Source organism: Loxodonta africana, chromosome 9, assembly GCF_030014295.1.
Source record: "Loxodonta africana isolate mLoxAfr1 chromosome 9, mLoxAfr1.hap2, whole genome shotgun sequence".
Lineage (NCBI taxonomy): Eukaryota > Metazoa > Chordata > Mammalia > Proboscidea > Elephantidae > Loxodonta > Loxodonta africana.
Window position 1 is genome coordinate 55,915,104 of NC_087350.1, and position 22,036 is coordinate 55,937,139.

The window sequence follows — 22,036 nt, forward strand, 5'->3', positions numbered from 1 at the left end:
CATGCAAACGTGAAAATTTTTTAAAAGTGGGAACATTTAACCAAAAAAACCCATTTAAATGAAAGGAAAATTTTAACATGTAAAATTTAATAATTAACTTGGTCTTGTAAGTATTTAATTAAACACAAACCTCTATTTTGCAATTTACTTTTCCTTTTTTAGAGCCGTAAACTTTGCTCTTGGATCTTCCCTAGGCTTAAGCTTACACAATTTGGTTTCTTTGTCCATGAAAGGTTCAAACTATATTGCACTATGAAATTGGCCCAGGTTGAAATCCTATGCCAGCCAATTATTATGACATTAGGCAAGATATCTAAACCTCTTTTGGCCTCGGTTTCCCCATCTCTAAAAATGGGTCTCATAATAGTAACTACCCTGTGGGATTGTTGTGGGAATTGAGTGAGATAATACATAAAATGTGCTTAGAAGAGGGCCTAGCACATGATAAACACACAGTTTTGGTTCTTGATGCTAAAAGTTTCACATGTTTTATCTCCTTTAATCCTCGGTCACTATGTGTCAGAATCTACTTGAAGGTAAAAGGTTTTGTTTTTCGGTTTTTTGATGAGGATATGTATAATTGTTATGCAATGAGGAAAATAAAGCCAGAGAGGTTAAGTAACCAGTCAAAGGTCACAGCCAGAGTGAAAGAGCTGGGATTCGAATCAAAGATCCTCTTTTTTTCTCCCACTCTCCCCACGCTCACTTTGGTTAATTTGTTTCTTTAGCACTTCCTAAAGCTTGTATCCTTGTTTGTTTAGTTGTTTATCTGTTTGCCAACCCCCACAAGGATGTAAGCCCCAGGTAGTTAGGGGTTTTTGTGAGTTTTGTTCACTAATCCTAGCCCCTAGAACAGTGTGTCTGGGACATAACCCATTGCTGTCCAGTCAGTTCCAGCTTACACCTACCCTACAGGACAGAGAACTGCCCCATAGGGTTTCCAAAGCTGTAAAGTGGTTAAAAGTTCAGGCTGCTAACCAAAAGGTTGGCAGTTTGAATCCACCAGTTGCTCCTTGGAAACCCTATGGGGCAGTTCTACTGTCATATATGGTCACTATGAGTTGGAATTGATTCCACAGCACACAACAACAACATTTAAAGAAGCAGATTGCCACATCTTTCTTCCACTGAGCTGCTGGTGGGTTCTAACTGCCAACCTTTTGGTTAGGGGCGAGTGCTTAACCACTGTGCCACCAGTGCTCCTTGTCTGGGACATGTATAATTGACAGTTGAGTCGATTCCAACTCATAGCCAACCTACAGAGCAGAGTAGAACTGCTCCATAGGGTTTCCAAGGCTATAAATCTTTACAGAAACTGACTGCCACGTCTTTCTCCCGCTGAGAGGCTGGTGGGTTCCTACGGTCAACTTTTCGGTTAGCAGCGGAGCGCTTTTAACCACTGCTCTGTCTAGGGCATAAGCCGAACTGCCCCACAGGGTTTCCAAGAAGTGGCTAGTGGATTCGAACTGCCGAGCTTTTGGTTACCAGCCCAGCTGTTAACCACTGCGCCACCAGGTGTTTAATGAGTTGTCTGACTTTGGACACGTCTCGTAACTTCTCTAAGCTATAGCTCCTTCTCCTCCGTAAAGTGTGGATAATAACAAAGGGTGCCACAGAGTTGACGTAAGATCAGATTGGATGAGGGGCACGAACGCGCTGGATAAATGTGAATACACTGCAGGAAAGAGAGCTTTATTTAAGCGTCTCCCAGATCAAGGCTCAGTGACAGACGTACAGCGCTTACTCCACTTCCCTCCACTCTTCTCGGCCTCCCCGCTTCTCTCCAGGGCGGGGGCCGGAAGTGCAGCCGCTTCCGCCCGGCGCCGCGGGGCGTAGGGACGCTCGGAGATGACGCCAGTAGCGCCGGAAGCCGCTCCCCTGTGAGGTTGCGGACACCGAGCGGCGGCCGCAGGTCCAGGTATGTATTTAAAAGCCTGGCTGGGGCCGGGGAAGGGGCTGTTGAGTGCCGGCACCTTTGCTGACTCCCGTACCTCTACTTGTTTGTCTTTTTCACTCCGTAGGCGCCATGGCTGCGGAGCTGACCCGGCCGCTGCGAGGCTCTGGCGGCCCGAGCGCGCCCAGTCGGTGTGTGCCCGGCGCGAGGTCCCGGGCCCCGGGGCACTCGCTCAGGTCAGTGCCGTGGGGAACACGGCTCTGGGAACCGGGGACCTGGGGACGACAAGCGGGTTGAAAAGATCTGGAGTTTATTTTAGAGATGGGAAAATTGAGTATCGGAGGTACTGCGTCCTAATGCCTCAATTTCCTCATCTGCGAAATGAGTTGACAGTGATGTCGCATGGCTGCCGTGAGTTTGAAAGATGAAGTGTGGAGAGGTGATTTATGAAGTAGAAAGCGCTGTACTAATGTGAGGGACTGCGCCGTAATTATAGGTACACCATGGAAGTGGGTGTGTATGTGGGGTACTGTTTGAAATAAAGCAAAAATAACAATATTAATGCTAAATAATAATGGTAGCTGTCTTTTATTGTAGGCTTACAGTGTGCTAGGTACTGTGCTGAACACTTTACATTGCATTATACTATTTAATCCTCACAAAAACTGTCGTCAGTCATGCTGTTTCACAAGTGAGAACACTGGGCCTGAGATAGGTGATTTAGCTGCAAAGTCCGTGTTTTACTAACATTTGTATTCTTTCAAAACATTTTTATTCATGTTAAAACGAACAGATTTTTTTAATGGTATATACAAGTGATTTGAAATTTAAAAAAGATATACAGTAAAAAGGATCCCCACACCACCCTGTTCCTCAGCTGTCCAGTTCTCTCTGGAGGCAGCTAGTGTTACTAGTTTCTTAAATATTTAGAAGCAATTTTAAGCATATATATTTTAAGTTCATAGGTATACATACATTTTCAAAGCTTTCTATTCCATAATTGCTGATTAAGCTTGATAAGAAAGAGAAGATTGAGCCCCCCCGCCCCCCCCACCCCCCCCAATAAAGGTCTGCTTTCATTCCTTACAAAGCCAGGTCCTGGTGGAAAAGGAGGGGAAAACACTTCATTCTGTTTTATTCAGAATATCATGTGTCTAATACTTAGAGGTATAGCCTTTGTGGGTTTTTTGGGGGAGGGGGTGTCAGGGAATGAGATATTGAGCTGGCCACCTCCTATAGGACTCTGGGAAAGTCATTCCACTTCTTGGGCCTTACATTTCCTCATTTATTGGTTAAAAGCGATGATAATAATACCTTCCATAGGATTGTGACGATCTAGTGAGGCAACCTTTATGTGTAGTATTTTAGGCTTTAGGCAGTCCTTGGGTGGTGCAGATGGTTAAGAACTCCGCTACTAACTGAAAGTTTGGTGGTTCAAATCCACCCAGAGGCATGGTGATCTGCTTCTGAAAGGTCATAGCCATTGAAAACCATATGGAGCGCACTTCTACTCTGGCACATATGGGGTTGCCATGAATTGGAATCAACTCCATGGCAACTGGTATGGTTGGGCTTTTTTTCGGTTTTAAAGCTAGTGCAAATGTGAGAGTTGCCTAATGACACATAGGGAGTTAATGGCAGAACCAGAGGCCAAACCCAGGTCTCCCATCTCCCGGTTTAGGAGTCTTAACCATTCTGCTGCCTGTTCCCTCAAAGCTTTGTGATTGTTAATATTGAGGGCAGGAGGGCAAGTTTAATGTTTAGTCTGAGGTGGAGGGAAAAACAAGGGGAAGACAGCAGGAGATATGGGTAAGATGGACATAAAAATGCACCAAGTGGGAAATAATAGCCTCAAGTCAACAACTGCCCTTAATCATAAAATTAAACTCCCAGTAAGTTTGAACCGTTGAATTTTTCTTCAGATAAGTTCTACTTACTGGTATTTTTAAAGCAGCTTTAAGGGAAACTTTGTTGTGAAATCATAGGGTTGAAAGGGATGTTAGTGGTCATATAGTCTATTCCATCAGCCTAAACTTCAATGCCATAAAAAGCTTTCCTGCTAGGTATTCATCGTAGTAAGACTAACAGAAAGTACTATTTAAGGTACTCTAGGTTGGGCACTGTACTATGCATGTCTCTGTTTTATTTCTGATTCTCAAAATTCTTAAGATGGGTGATAGTTTCCATTTTACCAGTGACAAAACTAAGCTTAGAAGTTAGTTGAACATGCCAGTGATCACATATGAAGTGATTGAATCAGTGTAAGATTTGATTGACTCTGTAGCATTTTCATTTACTCATTTCTGCCTCTGTATCCAGCTGTCCCCAGTAATGGGAAGCTCACCACTTCGGAGGCAGCTATTCCATTGTTGGAAAGCTCTGATGATTTGAAATCTCCTCCTGTTGAACTGAAATCTCTTACTTCCTGCGGTTTTCCCCTTGAGACTTGTGCTGCCAGTACGTGATGTTCCTAGAGGCTTTCTGAAAGAGTTCAGTTTAGACCTGTAACGTTAAGAAAGTCACTATAGCCTAATTTGTTGTCCTCTTCAAAGGTAGTTAATTCTTTCAGAAAAGTGAAAACTTTTTCTTTAACAGTGTATTCTGTAGAATTAGTGGACTTACTTTATTTAAAAAAGATGTCTTTTTTCACAGCAATCAGAGATGAAGAACTGGAAAACAACTTCCCATATGGGGTTGAGCAGCTTAAAGGGCAATCTTTAATGTTAGAGTTGGAAAAGAAATTTTTACTAGGCATTAAGAGAATATGTAAATCTCGGAAATGCTTGGGTTTTCTGGAAAGGTGCTCATTGGAAAGCTTGTCCCATGATCTACAGTGGTGTCATAGGCACATTAATTTGGCTTGTTATAGGATGTCGCTTAGTTATTTTGTAAATGGTAGGAAGCAATGTTTTAATGGGAATTATACATATGCCTTGTGGCCAATGAAATCGCAATCCAGTTCACATAAATGCAAGCATTTCTACTACAGATGTGTGAGTTTGCACTTCTCAGTGAGATAGAGGCAGTCTCTACACTTTTAACTTTAAAAAATGATTCCAGGTTAGGTATTTTGGAGTGTGTTTTTAATTGACCAGTGCTGCATGCAGCTGTTGGAATTCTTAACTGTTTGCAAAAGTAATCATTTGAGCTTTGCCTGGACTCCATTCCCCATAGAAGACTGAAAGTAAAACAGCTAGGAGAGGAATTTTATTATGAGTTAGCTGGTCCTTTGACTTGGATTGTCAGATTATAGCAGCTTCTCTCTCCCTTTCTCCCTCATCCCTGCACTGAATTAATTAGCTTTTGGAGCATTGTGCGTATATCCATAGAAGAGTTTTTGTCTTGCTGTCGGTGATTATTTTTTAAAAGTAAAGATTTTCCATTGAGAGATGTTTGTTAGGATTCGGAAGAAGGAGGGGGCTTGTTATTTTATAATAGGCCGATAGAACTTTTGGTGAACTGATTATTTTTTGGCAGCCTAGTAAATCCTGAAAATAAATTTATAAATTCTGTCTAGCCCAGAACCTGAGGCTTCAAGAGTATTATCTTGAACTCCAGTCGCTGTCCAGAAATGAAAACTATGAGACAATAGAGCAGATGGTGTGATTGGAAAAGGTTTCTACTAATAAATTAGACAGCTTTTTGTCTTAGAACATTCTTTGCAAATTTGATATTGGAAAGCTACGAAAATAATTTTCACCTGCCTTACATTAACGAAGTTGAAAGATGAGATCTGGCTTTTTGTGTAGACCTGATCTAGATGACTTGTGGAAAGGAATTTATATTCCTCTTCCACATTAATTAAGACTTAAGTTTTTGTAATTAGTATGGCGGTCTGAGATTAGAGGAAAATTTGTATATCTTTTTTTAAATCATGGAAATTTTTTAACATGTGAAAGTAGAATAAGAAACTTCCATGTACACATCACCCAGCATTAACATCAACACATGGCCAATCTTGGGAAAGGTAGTTTTTACTAGTTTGCTTTATTTTTGTGTTCTCTTTCCCTTAGTTTATTTCCCATTGCTAAGAATGGCTTAACACCTTGACTCAGTGTATAATACTGGGTCCTTTTAGATTTTTTTTGTCCCTGTTAGCCCTGGAGTAATTTGTCATTCCCCTATAGGGGGAGAGTGATATAGTCAGATAGGCACAGTGCCGCAGGTTGTATTGCCAAGTTGCGGTTTTCCTGGTTGTATCTGACTTGAGAGGGAGACAGCAAGATGTGTTTGGAAAAGTATTGATCTTGAGAATACTGGCCTCCCATCTGTTCTGTTGCTATTTTTATAGCTCTGTCGTATAGGCAAATCATTTACCTTTGGTCTGCAGTTTCCTCATCTTCAAAGTGGAGAGAATCATACCTGTTTTTTGGTGTTTCATAAGCATTAGGATTATTAGGTTGCCTTATTTGTACAGATTTATAAGACCCTTCTGGCTGTCTGGGGTGCATAGTTAAGAGCTGTCACTAGGTTATATGAGGCTTATAAAAACCAAATGTTAGACCAAATAATTGGTAATTTGTGTTCTGACCACGGCTTCGACCAGTTCTCTCCATTTGGACTCCCTGTGAATTTGCTTTTCCACCCCAGATATACTGAATCAGAATCTACATTTTAACAAGATCAGGTGAATCAGGGCAACTTGTTAAAATGTAGATTCTGATTCATTTATCTGGGGTGGAAAGGCAGGTTCTCAGCATGGGGTCAAACCAGACCTCGTTCTAACAGGCAGTGCCGTAAGGAGGTAGAAGAACCAGAATGCCTGAGGCAAATAACGTATTATACCTGCTTGTTTTTCCTCCACAGGCCTTTTTGCCTGAACGTCTACTGCAAAAGCAAGTGTCAGTTCTGTGATTTTGGTGACAGGTTGTGTCTAGCATAATAACTGGTGTCTCAGGTTACTACTCAAGACACTTGATTTCTGGTTGTCACATCCTAATGCTCATGTTTTGTGACTTTAGTGACCAAATGGAGTGTATTAAGGAATTCATTAAGCAAATTGTTTTATAATGGTATGGGGGGGCGTGTATCATAGAATACACTGTTGTATAATGAATGAATACTTTGTAAATCTTTCATGCATGTAGCATGTGCTAGACTTTCAAAGGAACAAGTCACACATACCTACATAAGTTTCACTGACTTATGTTTCAGAGATCATGATCTGTTAAAGTGTGTTTTCTGAAATGTATTTTCTTTTGTGTGCATGGAAAATTTTCAGATAAATAATACTGTGTTAACTTTAAAATTGTAATGTAGTAACTAAGCATAAAGTTGTAATGCCAGGTTTTTTTACACTAATTTTAATACTTTATTTGTTAGCAGTCTTGCTTGATCGGTCTTTTTGAGCAGAACTAATACAATATTTTGATGTGCCACAGGTAAATTTTTCCATAACCTTATGGAGAGAAAGGACTTTGAGACATGGCTTGATAACATTTCTGTTACATTTCTTTCTCTGACGGACTTGCAGAAAAATGAAACTCTGGATCACCTGATTAGTCTGAGTGGGGCAGTCCAGCTCAGGCATCTCTCCAATAACCTGGAGACTCTCCTCAAGCGGGACTTCCTCAAACTCCTTCCCCTGGAGCTCAGTTTTTATTTGTTAAAATGGCTCGATCCTCAGACTTTACTCACATGCTGCCTCGTCTCTAAACAGTGGAATAAGGTGATAAGTGCCTGTACAGAGGTGTGGCAGACTGCATGTAAAAATTTGGGCTGGCAGATAGATGATTCTGTTCAGGACGCTTTGCACTGGAAGAAGGTTTATTTGAAGGCTATTTTGAGAATGAAGCAACTGGAGGACCATAAAGCCTTTGAGACCTCATCATTGATTGGACACAGTGCCAGAGTGTATGCACTTTACTACAAAGATGGACTTCTCTGTACAGGTAAGAGATGCTGGAACTGTTTTTTTTTTTGTTTTTTGCATCGCAAAAAACTACTCTTCAGGCTTGAGAATGACAGGTATTGATTATATGAGACACCTATAATGGCACTGCCCCCCCATCCTGTTCTTTCCCTCTAGAGAAGTAGAGAAGGTAATAATTTTTATAAAATTTTACAAGAAGAAAGCTTCAGACATTTTTTAAAAAACATGATATGAATCAGAAAGCTATAGATTATTTTTTCTATACTTTTCTTCCATGTACAGTTGTTGGTTAGTTTTCTTTTTTTTTTCCATCAGCAATAATTTGTGGAAAGAATACTGAAAAGTTTAGTGTCTCATCCCAGCAAGTAGTTAGATCATTTTGGTTGAGTTATTTAACATGTGTTTGTTCCTTGTCTGTAAAATATGGAAAGGGAGGTATTTCATTCTTGCTCTAAAACACTGTGATTCTAAGAATTACCAGAGTTTGAACATGAGAATGAAGGGAGTTGACTCCAGGCAGCTCTGATAAATGATCACTTACATTGTGTGTAATATACTTGGTGTTCTTTCTTCATCCAAGATTATTTCTAATAAACATTTGTGTATTACCTAAGCTACATTGTTGTCATTGTTAATAAATATATACTACTCATTTGTGTGGAATCCTTGGTGGCGTAGTGGTTAAACACTACGTTTGCTAACCAAAAGGTCAGCAGTTCAAATCCACCAGTCGCTCCTTGGAAACCCTGTGGGGCAGTTCTACTCTGTTTTATAGGGTCGCTGTGAGTCGGAATCGACTTGATAGCAGTGGGTTTTGTTTTTTGGTAATTCACCCATGTAAATATATTATTATTTATTATGTGAAATATATCATTTTCATTTAGTACATATTTTTATTAATATCTTTGTTCACATTAGTTATTTTTTTTCTTGAAATATTTATTTGGGGCAGAAGCATCACAGTAGACTCACAAGACCCAGAAGTCTGATTTTATAGCTCCTGTTACTTCTTTCCAGATTGATTGAATTGATACCTTATAGAAAAGTCTTAAATAACCTGCTTCTCCCTAGGTTCATGAGCATTCAATTTTAATATTATAAATAGTTAAGAGATGCATGATTTCTCAAGATTGTTTTGAAATTGCATTTCTTTATTAATCAAGGATGTACATTTTCCCATATGGTGACATATTCTCTGAAATGCTAGACAGATTGCCAGTTTTATAAAATAAGCACTTTGATTTAAGGTATTCCATGATTTTGTTTATCATCTTGAAGTTACTTCACGCTTGTAGCCACCTGTGTTATAAACATTATTATTGAAACAACATCATCTGTTCTTCTGTACTTTGATGTACTTTCCTAGTTGTAATGATAGCTTTTCCCTGTCCCTTTTGCCTCATGACCCATGGCAGGTATCTTGTAAAGATTAAGATGCAGTGTGGTCCTGGAGCTCGGAGCTCATTTGCACCTAGATAAATACTGGCAGTTGATTCATTGTATTTTAGAACCATCTCTAGCTTTTTTTCATTTCTACTGAAACCTTACTTTTGAAATGCAGTAAGACCTCAATCACTTGGAGCAGATGTAAACGGGAAACAGTCACTGAATTCTCAAACTACCTGGAAAGTCAATATCTATAGTAGGTGTGGACCCAACCCTGCATTTTAAGGTTATTTTCTGGGTGGGTCTATGTGCTATTGCCTTAATTCTTATTAAGTTCATGAGGCTTGCATATTGAAAATGATCCGAAACATTAATTTTCTAATAGCAGCCATCCCTGGGGTTGTTACTAGTGAGAAAAGTGTTAGTTATAGAATTATACATGTGTCTGTCATCTTGTTACTTAAGAGGTTGTATTGGGAAATCCCTAATTTGGCAATAAGCATACTGTGACTCTCAGGTTAGTCCCTTGAGCTTGCAATAAAACAGTATTACCGAAGAGATCGTTGATGAATGCTAAAAAATTGACATGGTATATATATATTGAATAAGGTTGTTATTCCTCTGTTCCACACTATATTTCTGAAATGATAATAAAGAAACCTGGTGTGCTTTGTGCTGTTAGGCTCTCTTTTTTAATTCATTCAGTAGATATTTATTTACGAGATGCCTGCTATGTGAAAGACATTGAAGAGCACACACAGATGAATTAGAGCAGTTCTTTGCTCAGAGAATGTATACACAGGGATCTAGAAGGTAACTTGGTTTAAGTAAAGGTCTTCATGTGGACTGTGGCAAACCAGAGAACACTTGCCCTTCGAAACAGGATTAGCTGCTGTTCCACTGTAGTGGTGTATTGCCATGTGGGAATTCAGGCCTAGAGCTGCCAGATCTGACTTCTCAAGAAAAGCCCCAAACCCAAGCCCCAAACCCAGATTTTTGTAAAACAGCCTGATTTTTAAGTATTAGCTTTCTAAGTACTACTCAGATTTTTTAAATATGTGGTTAGGCCAATTAAAACACATTTGTAGGCCATATTCAACTTGTGAGCTGCCATATGGTAACCTCTGGCTTATAGTCTAATAACAAAAACAGAGCTATAAAAGAGGTATGATAAAATGAGTAGTTGAATTGTAGTTGTTCAGAGCAAGGAGTGATTTCTTCCATTTGGGAAAACTGAGCAGTATTTATGTTGGGCCTTGAAGAACGGGTAGATTTTAGAGATGAGATTCAGGGTAAGGGCTATCCTGTAGGAAGATCAACATTAGTAAAGGCATGGAAGTGGCTAAGCATGGGGTGTATGTAAAAGGAAAATTCATTTGAGCTGGAGTCTTTGGATTAAAGTAGGGTGGTTGTTGTGTGCTGTCAAGTCAGTTCTTATACTCACCCTATATGACAGAGTAGAACTGCCCCATAGGATTTTGTCTTGGTCATCTAGTACTACTATAACAGAAATACCACAAGTGGATGGCTTTTAACAAAAATTTATTTTTTCACAGTCTAGAAGTCCAAATTTAGGGCATCAGTTCCAGGGGAAGGCTTTCTCTCTCTGTTGGTTCTGGAGGAAGGCCCTTCTTGTCAATCTTCTCCTGGACTAGAAGCTTCTCCTCCCAGGGGCCCCAGGTTCAAAGGATGCGCTCTGCTCCTGGTGCTTCTTTCCTGGTGGTATGAGGTCCCCATGTCTCTCTGCTTGCTTCTCTCTTTTATATCTCAAAAGAGATTGGCTTAAGACACTACCTAATCTTGTAGACCTCATCATTATAATTGCCATTTTATTATGTCATAGTGATAGGATTAACAACCTATAGGAAAATCACATAAAATGGTGGACAGTCACATAAAATGGTGGACCATCACACAGTACTGAGAATCATGGCCCAGCTAAGTTGACATATTTTGGGGGGACACAATTCAATCCGTGACCTGTTTCCTAGGCTGTAATCTTTACAGAAGCAGATCACTAGGTCTTTTCTCCCAAGGAGCTACAGGTGGGTTTGAACCACTGACCTTTTAGTTAACAGTTGAGTGGTTGTCCATTATGCCACCAGGGCTCCTAAAGTAGGGTAACGAAATATAATAGAAGAAATAGGCTTGGGCTGTGTTGTGAAGAGCCCTGAATGCTGGGAAGATGAATTTGAACAGTTTTCTGTAAGCAGTAAGAAAACTGAAGGATTTCTGAGCAGAGCTTTCTGCTTCAGGTAGACCATTGTTTCTTATTTCTGTCAAATCCAGGCCCTCTTTTATAATATATTTTATAATACCATCTTATCTTGAAGCAAATTCATAGAAATTATCTACACATACATTTTTTAAATTAATATAATGTCCTCTAATCCAGAGGAGAAAGAAGACTGTAATTTAAAATAATACACACCTTAATAAATACTCAAGCACAGCCATGCTAGAAGACAGTGAAGTAAACAAATGTTTCCACCAGTCCGTTGTTAATCATGAACATGACAGCTGTTGTATTTGTCTCTCAGACACCATCAGTGATGGAATCTCAAATGATGAAAAACTCTTAGCAAAGTTCCCAGCAAAGGAGAGTACATCTTCAATTTACTTGGTAATTGCCCTCATAGAAAATTCAGCATATAAAACCAAAAAACCACATCTGTTGCCATTGAGTTGATTCTAACTGGTAGTGACCCTATAGAACAGAGTAGAACCGTCCCATAGAGTTTCCAAGGAGCGCTTGGTGGGTTTGAACTGCCGACCTTTTTGTTAGCAGCCGTAGCTCTTAACCACTACTCCATCAGGGTTTCCCAGCATATAGTTAAGCTGTAAATATGCTTTGTAAACAGGTTCTAGGCTCAGATAATTAAAAATAAGCTTTTCACTTAAGAATATCTGGGAGAACCTTCAAGAATATCGTAGTAGCAAGACAATTCTTTTTGTTCACTGTCCCAAACATTGCAGGATGTGTAGCATCCCTGGCCCCTGCCTAGTAGATGCCAGTAATGTTCCTCCAACTTCCTGACAACTGAAACCACCTCTACAGATTTCTTGAAGTCTTCCCTTAGGAGATGTTACGATTACTTGTGAGCACCTCTGATATAGATCTAGAGCTTCCAAATTAAATATTAGCTTGTTGCAGTTTTGTTGTTGCTGTCGAGTTGATTCAGACTCATGGCAATTGCATGTGTGGAGAGTAGACTGCTCCATAGAGTTTTCAAGGCTGTGTCCTTTCAAAAGCAGATCGTCCTGGGTTGGATTTGAACTGCCAACCTTTGGACTGGTAGTCAAGTGCTTAACTATTTGTGCCACCTGTTGACTCCTCTTGCAGTTTAGGTCAGGGTAAATAGATCTAGATTCAGGATAGTAATGGTAGAGGTTAAAAAGGAGTAGTTCAGTGGAAGTACAGCTTTTAAATAGAATTGTTGGGACTTAACAACAAATTGGATATGTGGTAAGGGACAAGGAGATTTAAAAAATGGCTGAGGTTTCTAGGTGTGTATGCCTGGAAAGATAGTAGTACTAGTAACAGGAAAAGAAAATGAATAAATATGAGGGAGTAGATGAGTTCAATTTGGGATGATTGAATTGAGTTGCCTATAGGGGAAAAAAAAAAAAAGAAAAGATCCTCAATGAGGTGGATTGATACAGTGGCTCCAACAATGAGCTCCAGCATAATGACTGTGAGGATGGTACAGGACTGGGCAGTGTTCCGTTCTGTTGTACATGAGGTCGCTGTGAGTTGGAACCAACTCGATGGTACCTAACAACATCATAGAATGTATAAATGGAGATTCCCACAAGTATCTGGAAATGCAGGGTCAGAGCTTTGGAGAGTGCACAAGGCTCAAGAGAAAGGTTTAGAAGTTAGTCACATCGCAGCTATGGCTGGAACAGTGAAATTTTACAAGGAGGTTGTAGAGAAGAAAAAGAATAGAAGCTAGGTGGATCCTTGAAGAGTGTACTTAGAGAAAGGGGAGAGGTAAAGAAACAGAACAGTGATGGAGAGAGTTTCAAGAAGTAGTGGACAGCTTGTCTTAAAGAGACACTGGTAAGTTTTATTTAGTTGGTCAGCAGAGTCACATGCCTCAGAGGTGGTTGAGAGCTGAGATTGATTCAACCAGTTAAATATTTAAACTTAATTTGATAAGATAGCTTACACCATTTGGGTTACAGCTCATTTTTCTGCCTATCCTTGTTACACACCCATGCCTGACTTTATTTTGATACCAAATTATTGTTTTCATCCTATTTTCTGAACTGAGAGGACTGTTTTTTTTCTTTCATGTAATGTAAAGGGTCCATCTAGTCCACATTTATTTAGTCCCCTTTCATTTCTGAGCTTCATCATTAGTGATCTCTTTGAAAATATGTTGATTTAACCAATACAGCAAATTGGAGTTAAGAAGGGAAGGTTGACACAAAGCCCAAAAGGAGCAGGCAATAGTGAATCCTAAAGGATAAGCAGTTAGAGTAGGCTTCTGCCACCACTATAAAATGGAACTTAGCTCAACCTGATTGTTTTTTGGAATTTCTTCAGGAAGCAAAACTGAATGTTACAGTGTTTTTCTATATAAACTAGTTTAAGTAATTAGATAATCTCTCCTGTAGCTTTTTAACCAGCCTCCTTGCCTGCAGTTTTGCCCCCCTTGAAACCATTCTTGATGATATAGTCATAGTGTTCTTTTATAAATGCAAATAAGGCCATAGTTATATTCATCTCCCCGACTCAGTTCTCCAGCTTGATCTTGCCATTCTGTTTTCCCTTCCTCCTGAATTGCTTTTGTAATCTGTGTCCATGTTTTAAGCATTGCATTTTGACAAGCATTATAAATAATTCCTAGGCAGTGTTTAGATGGTGGCATATCGTTAAGAGCTACGGCTGCTAACCAGAAGGCGGCAGTTGAAATCTACCAGGTGCTCCTTGGAAACCTTAGGGGGCAGTTCTCCTGTGTCCTGCAGGGTCGCTATAAGTTGGAATCGACTAGACGGCAATGGGTTTTTTTTGTTGTTGTTATTTAGATTGGTTCCAAGTAGTTCTTTATGAATTGTCCCCAATGACTATTCACATATATTTATATAGTACATAAGGATACTTGGTATTCTTTTTTATTCACGTTATTTTAGATAAAGTTTTTGCTTTGACCTAAACAACATAGTTGTCATTTTTAATAGGTGTGTAACAGGGATTGGCAAACTACAAACCGTGGGACAAATCTAGCAGCGTTGAGTAGTTGTGACAGGGACTGTATGGCTTGCAAAGCCTAAAATACATGCTATATGGTCTTCTGCAGAAAAAGTTTGGTGTATACTATTCCTTTTTTTTTGGTGGGGGGGCGGCCTGGTTAACTTATTCATCTTATAGATTTCAGCTTGAACTAGTTAAAGCTTGAAACTTTTTTTAAGCCATGAAATTCCTTCTTCAAACAATTCTATGCCTGGCTAAATCTAAAGCCCAGTTTAGCAATAAATAAAAGGAAAGTATAAGTGAGGAGCCAATCATGCTGGCTCCTAAGGTGTATTTGTGGAACATCTAGGTATTGAAGAGCATGATTGTAAACTCAGTGGCACTTCACCTGAGATGTTTTTTCTTTTTATCCCCTTCTTTTTTTTTTTTTGTATTTGCCTATGGCCTTTTGTGCTGTTCACCACTTACTGTACTGCCTGTTTAGCCTTTTTGTCTTCTCAATTAGGCTAAGCACCATGAAGCAATAGCCCTGCCTGACACAGAGGTTCTGTAAATATAAGTTAAATGAATGAGCTCCACATTGAACACTGGCAATAAATCAGAACCACGTTCAATTATTTTTTTTCCTACTCTAGCTCCTTAAGAATACAGTCACAAAATGCCCAAGCTGAAAGAACCTTGAGGACCTTAAAGGACAGTCCTGCTCTGTCCAGTACTGTAGCCACTAGCCATGTATGCCTTTTGAGCTCTTGAAATGTGAAGAGTAAAATATTGCCAGATTTCAAACTTAGTACAAAAAAAAAAAAGAATGTAAAATGTCTCATAGCAAGCTTTTATGTTAATTACATGTTAAAATGATACTTTTGACATATTGAGTTAAATAAAACATACTTATTTTCACCTGTTTCTTTTACTTTTTAATGTGACTATTAAAAATTTTTTGATTACTTATGTGGCTCCCATTATATTTCTATTGGATAGTGCTGTCCAAGGCCAGTAATTCCCAAAACGTGGTTAACGCAGTAGAATCACTTGGCAAGCTTTTAAGATTATTGGATCCCACTGCAGATATTCTAAGATGCCCTGGTGGTGCAGTGGTTAAAGGGCTCATCTGCTAATTGAAAGGTTGGTGATTTGAAACCACCGGCCACTCCAAGGGGAAAGATTTGGCAGCCTCCTTCCATTAAGATTTCAGCCTCGGAAACCCCATGGGACAGTTCTGCTCTATCCTGTGGGGTTACTATGAGGTGAATCGACTTAACAACAATGGGTTTGGTTTGGTTTAATTTAGGGAAAAAGGAAATTGTAGGCAAGTAGTGTGCTGTGTAGGAAGAGAGTGGAATCTTAAATTAGTAGACTTGGATTTCATTCTTACTAACTTACTGTGTGACCTTGATTAAAACCCTTTCGTTACTACATTTTTTTCTCAAAAAAAAATTTTTTTTCATGGCATGTGTTTTCAGCATTGGAATGCATGCTTACTAATTAAGTGTGTTTAAATTTTTGGTCGGAAATATGGATTTTGAGAAATATGATCTGGTAATACAAGCCACCAATGAGGCGAGTGGCTCTGTGGCGCCCCTGATCTGTGGTGTGACAGCGTACCAGTGAGAGCTAGATAAATAGTTTATTGCGGACACTTTTCCATTGGGTTACATGGGAAACTTCTGGTTTTCCAAATATGACACAGAAGAACCAAAGCAAAACATCAGGGCTCCCTTCCTTTCACACAGGAAAGCCATAATTGTGCTTGCAAGCCTTACCTCACAGAAATAAAAGGAAAAAAGGCAGAAGTTTACAAAACATATCCAGGAAGTATCACCTAATAGAATGTTCAACCTACACAACAGTGAGGCTCCAGCTCTGGTCTGCTAAGCTTCATACATTTCAAAAGGGACCCACCTTGATGCCACATGCATTAGAACCAAAATAATGCCTTATTAGTGAAGTCCAGAGGCATAAAAGGTGGCTGGTATACTTTTAACCCAATGGTAACTAAAGAGTTACGATATTTGACCTTTCTGAGCCTCAATAGTATTTTTTTTTCTGTAAAATAGGATTAATATATCTAACATAAAGGATCTTTGTGAAAATTAAATTGTATGTGTGTATGCATATATGTAGGAAGCCCCGGTGGTGCAGTGGTTAAAAGCACTCAGCCACTAGCTGAAAGGTTGACGACTTGAACCCCCCAGCAGCTCTGCAGGAGAAAGATGTGGTAGTAAGGATCAACAGCCTTAACCCTACGGGGGAGGTATTGCTTTGTTCTACAGGGTTGCCATGAGTCAGAATCGACTAGAGCGCAGTGGGTTTTTCGTATACATATACGTGTGTGTATATATATCTGCTTACATTGTGACTGACACAGATTAGGCTCAATAACTCTAGATGTTGAATCTTTTTTTTTTTTTTTTAAGTGATGACTAGAATGGTGATTCAGAAAAGAGGTTTAAATTAGCCAGACTTGGTTATGAGTAGCAGTTAGGGAATTTGTTTTTGTTGGTACACTAAAGAAGAAATTACATTTCTTCTGTAAAAAGTTTGGCTTATTTTCCTCCATTTTTATAAAAAACAAAAACCATGAGGTGGAATTGACTTAGCGACAGTGGGTATGGGTCATATATTCTAAATTTGAATCTCTGAAGGTAGAGCCTTGCGTGTATGTTTTGATAAAGCTCCTCAGATTATTCTGGTGTCTCATGTGCCCACTGAGAACCACAAAGTCCTACCCCTCATTTTATAGAGAGGGAAACTGAGTCCCTAAGTAGTAAAGTGATAACAAATACAGTCTTTGTTTCAGTATAATGTCAAAGGGTTTGTTTTACCTGGGTTGAAATTCATACTATAATTCATTCATAAATCTGGCAATTTTTCCATGGTGTGAAACAGTGGCACTTAACTAACCATTAAAGGTAAAATTGTGGCTGACTTTATTTAGTCATTTCAGCTTTTTGGAAACTAGTCATTTGGTTCTTTCTTAGGATGGTTTTTCCTTATAGTGACTGTATTTAGTGTGTTCTTGAAATTTTTTTTCTTTACTGTTTCTTACTACTTTTCTAAAGGTAAATTGTGAGATGTGAGTTAATATTAGAATTTTAAATTTAATTAAAGCAAGGTCCTAAATTGTCATCATGATTGGCATAATATTTTCACCAGAAACAGGAAAAAAAAAAAGACACTCTACTTTTTCTGCAGAATCTAAAGAGGCTTTATAAGCACTTTGATGAGTTGTCATGAGTGTCTAGGAATAATTTATCCCCAGTCTTCTTTGAAGTTTCTTCACCCATTGCAAGATGGCTTGAGATTAGCAGCTAGCCCATGATCTGAGGCTTATCTTTTGACTTGCCTTACATTGGACCTGCTTACCATTCAACTTTCCTTATATGTTCAGGGTTATTGGGCAATGGAAAGCATGCAAGTGTACACATGTAAGCTATAGGAAATCCCCCATTTATCTCAAGCTCAAATAAGAGAGCTGAAGATAGCCAAAGATACACGAAGTTTTACATGTGGAAGCACCAGTGGGTGCGTTGGTTTAACATCCTTTGGAAGCCTGGAAAGTTAAGAGAAAAGGAGTAAACCAGAAGCCTAGGTTCGGTCCCAGTGCTGTAGACACCACCCTGAGCAAGTCGTGTCATTCTCTCCATGCTTTTTTTCCTCAGCCATAAAAGTGGAAGTGCTAGAGCAGGTGACTATTGAGTTCCCCTTTAAGAACCATAGGTTTATGATTATTTTCTTTCTTTAGTGTTTTGTTGTCTTATTAACTTCCCTATTTTTCTCTTAAAGGGTCAGATGACTTGTCTGCAAAGCTGTGGGATGTGAGCACAGGGCAGTGCGTTTATGGCATCCAGACCCACACTTGTGCAGCGGTAAAGTTCGATGAGCAGAAGCTTGTGACAGGCTCCTTTGACAACACTGTGGCCTGCTGGGAATGGAGTTCTGGAGCCAGGACCCAGCACTTCCGGGGACACACAGGGGCGGGTGGGTTTCCCTTTTTTAAGGCTTTTTATGGTTACTTTAACCTTATCCCTTAAGTCAGAAGCTGAGAATATCTTTTTATTATTATTATATTTATTTAACCTGCTTTTTTTCCCCCCTCCTTTTCCATTCACTGCGGTTATTTTCCTTTATTCGAATTATTCTTATTTGGAATTTTCCCCCCAATTTTGCTTTCCCTTAGCCCATTTAAAAACTTTTCTATGCACCCTTATGCTGAGAGGGGGCAATTCTCTCTCTTGTATTTAATTTATATCCTATTGAGCAGTCAGTCCCCTTTGCTTTTATCAAAAATTTATGCCTGTAAACTTAATGAGTTCTATACTTGTAAATTCAGTCTACTTTATTTATAGAATTAGGTATGAAAAGCCTTTGGAGTAACATCGGTTGCCAGATTATGTGGTCTGCACAGATTAATTGGAGCTTGGTCAACAGTTGATTAAAATAAGCAACTGCCTACAGTTAAGATTAAAGAAACATACCTGGATGCTTCCTCATAAATGTACAGCAGCATTTTCTAGAAATCTAGTCATTTGAATATAGCCCCTGAGGGCTGAGCTTCTCCCTCTGTTGCATTGTATTTTAGGGCATTATGTAGAAATCATACTGAGCAGTTTCCCAGCCTCTTGTGCAGCAGCTCCCTTCTTCCTTTCCCCGTTTACCCATTGCTTCAGCCCCTGACAATCACGGTCTATGCTCCTAATCATTCACATTTTATGAGCAGCCTTCCTGGACTCCCTAATCAGCTTGGGTTCCTCTGCTGTAGGTTTCCCAGTAACCTGTATTTCTGTCATAACACTCATCATACAAGTAAGTATGATACATGTTTTCCCCACCAGCCTGCAAGCTCTTAAGGACAGAGATCCTGCCTGTCTTGTTCACCCTTATGTCCATAGTTCTTTGCACTGCACCTGGTGCTCAGTAATTCTTTGAATGAAACCTAGCTGTTTTCCTGCTAAAAACATTTTCCCCCGTTTTGTTTGTCTTCCTATACATTTTCTTCAGTCTTTGTTATCTGCTGCTACTTGCTTCTTCTAGAGATTAACATTTGAAGGTCTGTGACTAAGCACAGAATTTATATGTTAAACTGAGTATGGTATTCCAAAATATTTCTCAAGACATACCATGATTTCCAGGTAACTTTGTACCTGATCAACTTTGTGAGTGTTGCTCTAAAAAACGTTCTTCTTGCTTTTCCCTGGACATTGCTGTGGCTTTTCCTAACTCCATGTCATTGCTGTTCCCTCTCTCTGCAATAGTCTTTTTATTTCCTTGATAAACTCTACTCATTCTTCAGGGCCTGTCTCCTAAATCGCCTCCCTGAAGTCCTCTCTGATACCCCTGGGCAGAGTTAGTCATTCTCCTTGGTGTTTCCCTAGCAAGAGGTAAACATTTCTCTCTTTGGACTCCTTCCTCCATCACCCTTAGACTAAGCTCCTTGAAAGGCCTGTGTCTTCATCTCTAGGACTTCAGTGTTCCCTTAGAGCTTGGCAGACATTTAACAACAAATATTTGAGAACTCCTTATACTGTAGGCACTGTTTTCGGTGCTGAAGATACAGCCGTGAAGAATTTCAGACACTATTTTGAATGACTGGATTAGCCTGGTCCTTCTTTTTGTTTCGCTTCTCTTTACACTGGCTTTTCTTGAGCCTGGTTACTGTTTTGCAGCTCACATTCTCTAAATTTTGTCTCATTGCAGTAAATAGTGCAAATCTGAGTAGGACCAAGTGTGTTCACTTTTTCCCGGCATGAGGTAGATAAGTTTTATAGTGTCAGGCAGGCATTCCTGAGAAGGAATGCCATTATCTTCAGCACTGGTTTGTCTTTCACTTTAAAGCTAGCACAGATACAAGAGATTGTATTATTACAGGGACTTTCTAACCTTAGAATAATAAGTTATAATAATATTTTTTAAATGGACTTTTTTTTTAGTCTTAAAATTAATAATTGAGTAGCACCATTTTCATAGTAGCTGTAGTTGGGAAATCTATACAGTTGGTCATCTGGGGAAAATCAATCTTATTGAACTCACTGTTAGAAAAGCCCCACAGACAGAGGCATGTTTTAACTTTGTGTATGTTGTATGCACTAGTATTTAGTGTGGACTACAATGATGAACTGGATATCTTGGTGAGTGGCTCTGCAGACTTCACTGTGAAAGTATGGGCTTTATCTGCTGGGACATGCCTGAACACACTCACCGGGCATACGGAATGGGTTACCAAGGTAGGAAGACTTACAGAAGAAATTTCCTCGATGTCAGATTTGGGGGTGAGGGGTAGAGGATGACCGATGCTGCTTTATGGTAGTAGGTGAACCATAAGATGGAACCACAAAGCATGGTGGTGTACAACAGTGACCAGCACGTAGAAGGCACTCAATAAATAGTTGTTAATGGATGGATAACTTCTGGAAAGATGCCCACAATGTATTAGGTGGGTAGAGGGGCAAACAGGTTACAAAAGGGTATGTGGACTACGACACCAGCTTCTGAGTGTGTTTATGTATGAAAATGTTGAAGGTGATTATTTCTGGTTGGGTTGTGGGTGCTTTTTTTCTTTCAGGATAAGCGTGTTTCTTTTTTTAATGAAAAAAGCAGCTTTGTTTTTGAAAAAATAATGCTTGCAAAAAGTGCGGTAAAGAAAAATCCACAGAATCTCCAGGTTATTGTGATGTCTTCTAGTTTTTGAAAAAATACTTCTGTGAGGATCAAATGAAATAATCATAATGGGTATTTCATACAGAAGCATTTTTCTCGAACATCCCTGACCACTCTGCAAGGGGCTGAGGGTACAGGAGGGAACAAAACAGACTTGGTCTTACCTTTATGGATTTTAGTCTAGCGGGAGAAATAATTATTCACAGTAATTTCATAAATATATAATTACAAATTGTGTTAAGTGCTGTGAAGGAAAAGTATAGTGTTCTCTGAGAAAGTCTTGGAAGGGTACCTAACTGGTTCAGGGAAAGCTTTTTGAGAAGGAACAAAGTGTGAAGAAGGAATATGAGGTAGCTGGGCAAAGAGTAGTGGACAGTGTGTTTCAGGGGTGCAGCATATCCACAGGCCCTGGGGTGGGCAAGATACTGGAGCATTTGACAACCTGGAAGAAAGGCAGTGGAACTGTGCTGTAGTCGAGAGGCTGAGAGGCAGTCATCATCTATGATGTAGTAAACCATAGTAAGGAATTTGGGTATCATAAGTGTAATGGGAAGCAGTTGAGTTCTGAACAAGGGCCTGATATGATTTGTTTTAAGAGAACAACTGTGATTGCTGAGTGAAAAATAAATTAGAGTGGGACACGAGGTAGACACAGGATGACCGGTTAGGGCTTTGTAGTAGTTTAAGCCAGAGATGCGAATGGCTTGGATTTGGGTGTTGGTAATAAAGAGAGGGGCACACATGAAAGATGTCTTTAAGGTAAAGCCAGCTGAGCGCTCTGATTTGTTGTGGGGAACAAAGAAGAAGAAAGAATTAGAGATGGCTGGTGGGTTTTAGACTGCTTGGGCGATTGTGTCTTTTTTCTGAAAGAGAAGGAGCTAAAGGGAGAGCAGTTTGAGAGAAGATCAATAATTCTGTTTTGGGCATATTGAATTTTTAAATAGAAAAATTATATGTTATAAAAAGGTAATTTGGTGTTGTGGAAAAAACAGTGGGCTTGGAGCTAGAAGACTGTAGTATCGTGAAG

At 39.5% G+C, this 22,036-nt stretch overlaps 1 protein-coding gene across 8 annotated transcripts in view; it reads left to right on the forward strand.

Moving 5' to 3' along the window:
* Positions 1-1,900: 1,900 nt before the first annotated feature.
* The window catches only part of FBXW2 (F-box and WD repeat domain containing 2), a 62,011-nt gene continuing 41,875 nt past the window's right edge, over positions 1,901-22,036 (forward strand). For 2 of the 8 annotated variants that reach the window (XM_064291525.1, XM_064291528.1), the window contains exons 1-4: positions 1,957-2,130; positions 7,276-7,785; positions 18,139-18,333; positions 20,443-20,576. In XM_064291525.1, coding sequence (XP_064147595.1) covers positions 7,296-7,785; positions 18,139-18,333; positions 20,443-20,576 — 819 coding nt within the window. In that variant the 5' untranslated portion in view covers positions 1,957-2,130; positions 7,276-7,295. The other 6 variants (XM_003407776.4, XM_064291526.1, XM_064291527.1 and 3 more) reach the window with 6 other exon arrangements.